General features: G+C 34.7%; 3 protein-coding genes across 4 annotated transcripts; 2 read left to right on the top strand and 1 right to left on the bottom strand.

Annotated features, from left to right (window-relative positions):
* Positions 1–5: 5 nt before the first annotated feature.
* Positions 6–1,787, top strand: LOC118752713 (zinc finger protein 2 homolog; the record flags this gene model as incomplete). The annotated part of the gene is made up of 4 exons (XM_036487596.1): positions 6–165; positions 244–775; positions 840–1,197; positions 1,263–1,787. Coding segments are annotated over 3 exons (837 nt in total), but the record flags the coding sequence as incomplete, so codon positions are not given.
* A 236-nt stretch (positions 1,788–2,023) lies between these two features.
* LOC118752716 (zinc finger protein 431-like) lies at positions 2,024–4,359 on the top strand. Its single transcript, XM_036487600.1, has 4 exons — positions 2,024–2,616; positions 2,713–2,968; positions 3,611–4,142; positions 4,209–4,359. Exons 1-4 carry the CDS (start codon positions 2,242–2,244, stop codon positions 4,321–4,323), a joined length of 1,278 nt encoding a protein of 425 aa, XP_036343493.1. The 5' UTR covers positions 2,024–2,241; the 3' UTR covers positions 4,324–4,359.
* An 11-nt stretch (positions 4,360–4,370) lies between these two features.
* Positions 4,371–7,255, bottom strand: LOC118752715 (zinc finger protein 58-like). Of its 2 annotated transcripts, XM_036487599.1 has the most exons (8): positions 6,731–7,255; positions 6,255–6,595; positions 6,089–6,164; positions 5,694–6,026; positions 5,341–5,628; positions 5,013–5,276; positions 4,685–4,955; positions 4,371–4,620 (listed from the first exon to the last, which is right to left on the bottom strand). In XM_036487599.1, the coding sequence occupies exons 2-8, from the start codon at positions 6,528–6,530 to the stop codon at positions 4,476–4,478; spliced, it is 1,653 nt and encodes a 550-aa protein (XP_036343492.1). In that variant the 5' UTR covers positions 6,531–6,595; positions 6,731–7,255; the 3' UTR covers positions 4,371–4,475. The 2 variants fall into 2 exon arrangements, with proteins under 2 accessions (XP_036343492.1, XP_036343491.1); XM_036487598.1 differs by having other exon boundaries at positions 6,255–7,255.
* Between the last annotated feature and the right edge of the window lie 323 nt (positions 7,256–7,578).

The raw sequence follows: 7,578 nt of genomic DNA, 5'->3' as shown, positions 1-7,578 counted from the left end.
AGGCTGATTTCAAGATCCAACGGAAAGCAAAAATAAATGATTCCAAAACAAAAAAAGTTAAAGAACTCGTGTTTTGCAATATTTGCGGAAAAACAGTAAGAAAAACTAAACTTTTGCGACATTCTTGTACACGAAGTATTGAAGTTTTTCTCTGCAAATCATGTCGTAAGTACATTTGTTAATAACCTTAGTGGGTATTTTTTACAATATCTTGCAACAAGCAACTTAAAAGTATTTACTTAGCTCGAACCTTCAGACATCGCAGCACTTTGATTCAACATGAACATATACACGAAAGTAATAGAGAGCGAAAATTTGCTTGTGGGGAGTGCGGTAAGAAATTCTTTACGCAAACGGCACGCAAAAATCATTTGAAGACGCACGACCCTAGTCGAAAACCGTTATTTCATTGCAACGATTGTGGGCAATCGTTTTTGTTTAAAGGTAATCTGTTTGTACACCAACAGAAACATGCAGGCCAAACGATACAGTGCAAGTATTGTCAGAAGCGTTACGTTCGTTCTATTGATCTTGAAGTGCATTTACGAAGCCACACGGGTGATACGCCATTTAAATGCGATAAATGCGAAAAAGCCTTTACAAAAATGTCCACACTGCGAAAGCATTCACAATTACATGAGGGACTACAGTGGAAGTGTGAGGACTGCGGGAAGGAATATTCATATGAATGGACACTACAAAGACACCGTCTAGAACATACAGGGTTGCCGTTAAGATGTTCAATTTGTGAAAAAGAATTCCCCGAAATGTACAAGTAAGCCTATAAAGTAATTTACCTTTAAGATAAAAATGCATATTTTCATCTTTAAAAAAAATAGAGTACGCCGACATATTAAGAACGTGCACAAGATTAATTTGCCCGAAATAGAAAACTTCGTTGTATCGCTCAAAGGGAAAAGGAAGAATGGAAATGTAACCCAACATTCTACTGAGAAAGCGGGAGAGCTTGCAGTAATGAATTAGGAATTAAAATTATTTGACGCATTGAAAATTCTTGGGTAATATTTTTAACAACCACACATAAATAAGGGATGTACACATGTTTGTGGTGTGTAAACGAGATGTTTAAAGTGCAGTCATACTTGGCTATGCAAGTTCGTATTCTACATATTTTGTCATCAAATTAAGGAAGTGAAATAGTAATCAATCTTCGTGTGAACACAAAAAAATGGAGGGGTATGAACCAAATATATTTTAAAATTTCCAATGTTAATTAAAATTTTTTGAATTTCTTTTGAAAGGTTTTAAGCACCGAGAGCGAAGGCAGAGCGATTACGTTCTCGATGTTCGCATTATGAGAGTAAAAGATGCACTGACGAAATGTATGGATCGCGTTTTGAAAGTGCTACACGTTCTATATTTGTTGACGGTATTGCGATCCGCGATCCAGATTACAAAATGTTTAGAAATTTTGCGATATAGATCACGAACCATGAATACTGCATGCTACACCGTCAATAAATAGCGCGATACTTGGATAACGTCAATAAATACGGACCGTGTGACGAAGCCCTTAAAGCAATTGGTGCGATTTGCAAAATACATTTGTAACGAACGTAATAAATATTTTAAATTGAAGCTCTTAAAAACACATCATTTACGTCATATCCATCAAATTAGTGGGAATATTTTTGACTTTTTGTTAAGAAATCCTCGAAAAAGATTTTTAAAATCGTCCGACTGGCAGAACAAGCGTGATGGTATCTTTAAATTTTAATACAAAATAGCTGTATTTATTGAAAAAACCAATAAAATTACATTAATTACATTAAGCAACCGGACTACGGTTTGTAATATACCAATCGATAAAAATAATATCTCTGATTTTTTATAAAAAAAAAAATAAGCAATGGCCGAGGTTTATTGTTTTCCAATTTTCGAATCGTACGAAAACAAGGAAAATTGCACAAAACTCTCAGCAAATAAAAAATTTACAAAATTTGCATTTAATTATTTTCAACACAAACATTACTCGGACAATTTTTTTGGAGAATATAGGTACTGCGATAAACAAATGTTTGCCGAATTTTACACAAAACTACACCAATTTTTCTAGTCCGAGTTTTCTTCGGTTAGCTTGTGGAACAAACCTAATTCAGCATTTTTCATCACTTAAAATTAGAAATCGATTCGTAATTATTGGTAGTTGCAACAGAAAAATCGATTCCCGTATCTAAGGGTTATCGGATTATCTCATCTTAATTTGTTTATAAAACTGCAATGAGTTTGGCTATGGCAAATATATGTCGGGCGTGTTTATGTAAAAAGCAGTTTAAAGAGCTTTATGATTGGTATATGCCGATGGACGACATCAATGAACCACTAACGTTAATGGAATGCTTTCAATTATGTACACAACTGGATGTAAATAAGACGTCACCAAAATCCCAAATGAAGATGCATTACTTATGCAAGGACTGTGTACATGAGCTAATAAATGCATTCAGATTCATAAGAAAAGCACAAAAGTCTGATCAGGAGCTATGTAGATATGACACTGGATGTAAGCATCAATCAGAACGTTTCGAGTGGATAAATATGCAAGAGTACGATGATTCCAATTGTTGCGAATCTGAGCAAGTATCACATGAAGAGGTATATATATATATATATGAACATATGTGTGTATGCATGTGAAATATGTAATACATTTTTAATCTTGAAAAAAAAAAAATTTGTCTGCATTGAAAGCATTTAGCTATTGAATACTTAATTGAAGAACAAAGAGAAGCTCACGATTTAGACACTTTGAATAGTTCCCCCGAAAATCGGCAGTCCACAAACAACAACAACTCGGAGAATTATTTACTCACGGAAATGGAAGAAACAGAATTATGGCATTTAAAGAATTCCAAGAAGAATGTATGTTTAGAGGAACGCCTCAAATATAAACCCAACAGCATCGATGATCCGGAAAAGGAATTATCACGAATGGCTCCAGAAATAGGTAAGCAAAGTGCTACCAACGCATGTGGAGCATCTTCTATGATTATTTGCGAATACTGCAGTAAACCATTAAAGGGAAATCAATACAAACGACATATATCTCGGTTTCACCCCAAAAAATGAACAAATAATGCTTTGTTACGCATGCCGTAAGTTTGTATTAAAATAATCATATATTTATCGTATTTTTCCTAAATCGGTAAAGAATCGAACACTTTTACTCAACAACTACATACATTTCATTAGCTAGATAAACAAAGTTATGTACTTTCGTTATAGGGATATTTTTTTTATGAAATTTCAAAATTGTTTCTAGTTAACCAAAGGCGCGATCTAAAGAATTTAAATAATAAATTCTGCAATTTTATAGTTTCTGCATATAAAAAAAAAACTGTGCATAAATAATTCCTGCCCATAAATAAATATATTTATTTTAAAGCCCTTGAGCTTGTACTTTACGGACTACTTATAGATTTCGGTAAAGCTCCGATTAGTTTGGTTTTGAATAATATTGGATTTGAAAAAGTGGTGAATGCACAAGAAAATGTTAACGCATAACATTTATTCAAGTTTCAATGATGTGTTCCGCACTTTTTTTAAGTAATTGTTTTGTGAAAAAAATACGGTTTTCTTTGTTGTTCAGCGTCTACCTTTGAAGATGCAGTTGGAATGAAGAGGCACGAACAGACCCATCAGGCGAATAGAAAGAGGTCTATAAGTTGCAACGAGTGCCAGCGAAAATTTTTTACTCAAAATGCATACAAAACCCATATTAAAACTCATGAAGAAAACCGGAAACCCCAATTCAAATGTGACCAGTGCGAAAAATCTTTCTTTTACAAAGGCGGTCTAAAGCTTCATAGACAATGCCATACTGGGCTTTCGTTGAAATGTAAAGTTTGTTCAAAGCAGTATCCGCGGCCTGTTGATCTTGAAATCCATCTAAGAAGTCATTCTGGCGAACTACCATACAAGTGTCCGAAATGCAATAAATGTTTCAAGTATGTTCATGTTTTGAATAAGCACGTCCGGCATCATGAAGGTCATCGTTATAAATGCAACTTGTGTGGAAAAGAGTACGCTCATCAATCAACAATGCTACAGCATCGTAAAGAGCACACAGGCTTACCGTTGCGATGCTCTATATGCGACAAGGGATTTGTAAAAAAATCAAAGTACGTTTGGAATAAACATGTATCAATGTATATTCTATTTGATAAGTTTCGCCATATTACTTTTAGGATGCGACGCCATATCGGCGGTGTTCATAAAGTGACGGATGTCGAGGAAATCGATCAGCTTATTGTAAAAGTAAAAACAAAAAGCATTTACCGGGGACGTGTAACAGAGATATAATCATTAATAATAAGATAAGATATAATCATAAAAAACATTATAATAAGTTTAGATTTCAATTACATTTATTTATTCTCAAACATAAGTATCAATTAAGTTTAACCAACATTTCCTCTATGTCGTTTGCCACATCTCCACCACTATCCTTTACTTCAATCTCTTTCATAACACTGTCCGCTTGTACTAAAGTAAGTTTTTTTTCTATGTAAAGGTTTCGGTGTTTGTAATTTTGTAACTTTAAGGAGTTCCTCTTCTGTTAGATCAATAAGATGCGTCGATTTAAGGTGTACTTTAAATCTGTGAACATATAAATTATTTACAATTAATAAACTCAATATTCCAAAAGCAGAATTTGGGATACTTTTGCTTGGAGGGATATCCCCGGCCACAATAACTGCACGGAAAAGGCATTTCGCTGTGTACAAAAGAATGTTCTTGCAATGCTTTTGTTGAAGTGAATAGCTTTCCACATTCTTCACATTGTAGCTTCAATCCTTGGTGTCTCCACATGTGTGTGCGCAGGTGCCCTTTTATAGCGAATTTTTTTCCGCACACTTCACATTCAAACGGATAATCCCGAGTATGGAATCGCATGTGTACATTTAATTCATATTGGCGTACAAATTGCTTCCCTGAAATTTTTCGTATTGTTTTTAATGTGCAATATCTACTTCGAAATTAATACACACCGCATTGATCACAATTTATTGTATCGCCTTTATGAAGGCGGATGTGATTTTCCAGAGCTACTTTACTGACATAAACTTTATCGCAATAGTCACATTGGTGAAGTTGTCGCTCGTTACGATGTACTTCACAATGCAAGCGCAGGTAGTGTTGTGTGGAAAATCGCTTACCACATATTTGACAGGCATCAGATTTGACACTAACTTCTTTGCGTTGGTGGTACTTATGATGCGTATTTAATAAGGTCTGAGAGAAGAACGTTTTATCTAAGAAGAATGCAAAAATCATCTTTGTTTAAATCAATCATGTTCATAATAGATTCTAACTGACCGCAAAAGTTACAAGGAAAGGTAATCGAATTGTCGTGAGTTCGACGCACATGGTCTTCCATTTTAACTTCCTGACATCGATATTCACATTCACTGCACTGTATAATCTTTGAATGATTGTTTTTTATGTGTTGACGTATTGTTTCTCCTTTAGTTACTTTTTGATGGCAAATTTTGCAAATAGAAGCTTTTCCATCAAAGGCTTTATGAGTTCGAGAATGAAGCAATAGCTTTCGACGAGTTTCAAATGATTGAAGGCAAGTTGAACAGTAGAAGGCAGAGTTCAAATCTATGAGAAGATAAGTATTAGCTTTGTTTGAACATAAAGTGCGTATTGAATGTTTTTGTTTTTACCGATTTCATTATCATCGATGATGATTTTCTCTGTATTAACATCATCCTCTTCGAAACTCTCATGGGTTATATTTCCACCATCTATGCCAACGTCCATTAACTCCAAGATGGAATGCTTTTCGGCTTCTATTAATGGTGCAGATTCATTTGTTATCGTTTCATTCAGAGACTCATTATCCTTTTCATTATTTTCTGAATAATCGATATTCAAGTTTCTATTCAAAGAGTCCTCTTCGATTAGTTTTATTGATAAAATAGGAGAGCTTGTATTATGGCTATGCTCAAATTTCGGGTTAAAATAAGAGCCACAATGTAAACAAAGCACCATCAACGCTAATGCAATACATAAAACTTGATATGAAAGTTCTTAATATAATCATTTCATTGCACATTACCTTGGTTTTCCGTTTCTTGCGTGGTTATATTGTCATTTCCATCTTCCTCCTCTTTTAAAGTTGTTACGACATTTTTCTGTAAAAGCAATTAATGTTTTTGGTTATCCAGGAAACTGTTTTAAGTTTTATTACAGCTTTTATACTTAAAAATTCAGCAACTTCTTACATCATCGCTGACTGATGACAATACTTCCTCATCTGCTACTTCGAATTCTGTTTCATATTCTTCAAAATCACCAAGAAGCACAATGCTTACATTTTCTTTGCTTTCTAGGCTGCCTTTTAAAATGGTATCTGCATATACAGATTTCTTAATGAAGTTCCAGGCAACTTCTAATTCAAACCCGCATTGTTCACAAATACTTTGAGGCATTTCCTCCTCTCGATCAGCTGCTGCTAATTGCGTACAAGTTCGGAAGCAATCCATATATGTAGTAAACATGCTTGATTGATGAGTCTCCAAGTGGAAGCTCTCAGGATTGCTTTGCTCGAAAGGAGTCTCCAGATCTATATAGGATAATGAAGTTTTGAGGCATACTCGACAGATCGGAACTATATCCATAAATAAACTCTAGTTAAATCTATCAGCTTTTATTTAATGCAATAATACACCAAATATAAGTAAATAAACACAAAATTTACAAAAATGTGCAAAATGTCAACACAGCGCCCTAAAGATGAGTATAAATAAATTATCGACCTTATAATCGATAGGAATTATAAAGTACACAATAAAAAAATTCTAGTTCTTTTTCCTATTTTTAAGAAAAGGGTGTGAGGTGAAAAACATTCCTACCAAAAGAACTTCACACAAAATGTGACTAGGTGATTAAACTCCATCTAAATTGACGGCTATATATACGTATATCATATATTACGTCGGAATGGGCGGGCCGAAATTAATGTTTATCACATGCACGCGTTGCTAAAAGAATACACTTTTGTTTAAAAGTACATTTATAAATTTAACATTAACTAATTCTATGTTGAAATACCATCAATTGCTGGTTACAAAGCTACTTATTACGTGTTTATTTACCACGTGTACATGTTGCCAGAGGATCATACTTGACAAAAGAAAGGTGTTCTGTGAAAAAGGTGTTACGCCCGATTCCTTCGACAACACAGAAAGGAGAATTCTTTTTAGTAAGGGTTATAATCCTTAAGCTCGACCAGAGGCCGCCTACGAAGAAAGAACTTTTTCAATGGAAGCCCCTAGATAGAGCCTGGGGTCCTCACTTTTATGCACAAGAAATATTAAATACATTTGGCGGCCCTACTCTTGTCCGGCGATACGGAAAGGCTCAAGTTATTGCCTTCATCTACTCAAAACAAGCAGAAACGCAGGTAAAAATTTTAATTTTTGCCCATTTTTGTAAGAACTCCCAATGGACCTGTATGGCGCCTCGGCAGTTGGGAGTTAAATTTTTGAAAACGGCAGTTCATGCCCTCTCTAAAATGGGGTGTGGGAGGTGCCACGCTCCCTCCCT

The sequence above is a fragment of the Rhagoletis pomonella genome, unplaced genomic scaffold (genome assembly GCF_013731165.1).
Source record: "Rhagoletis pomonella isolate Grant_MI unplaced genomic scaffold, Rhpom_1.0 Rhpom_scaffold_01768, whole genome shotgun sequence".
NCBI classification, from domain to species: Eukaryota; Metazoa; Arthropoda; class Insecta; order Diptera; family Tephritidae; genus Rhagoletis; species Rhagoletis pomonella.
Note: the sequence above shows the minus strand (reverse complement) of the source record. Positions and strands in the feature narration are given on the sequence as shown.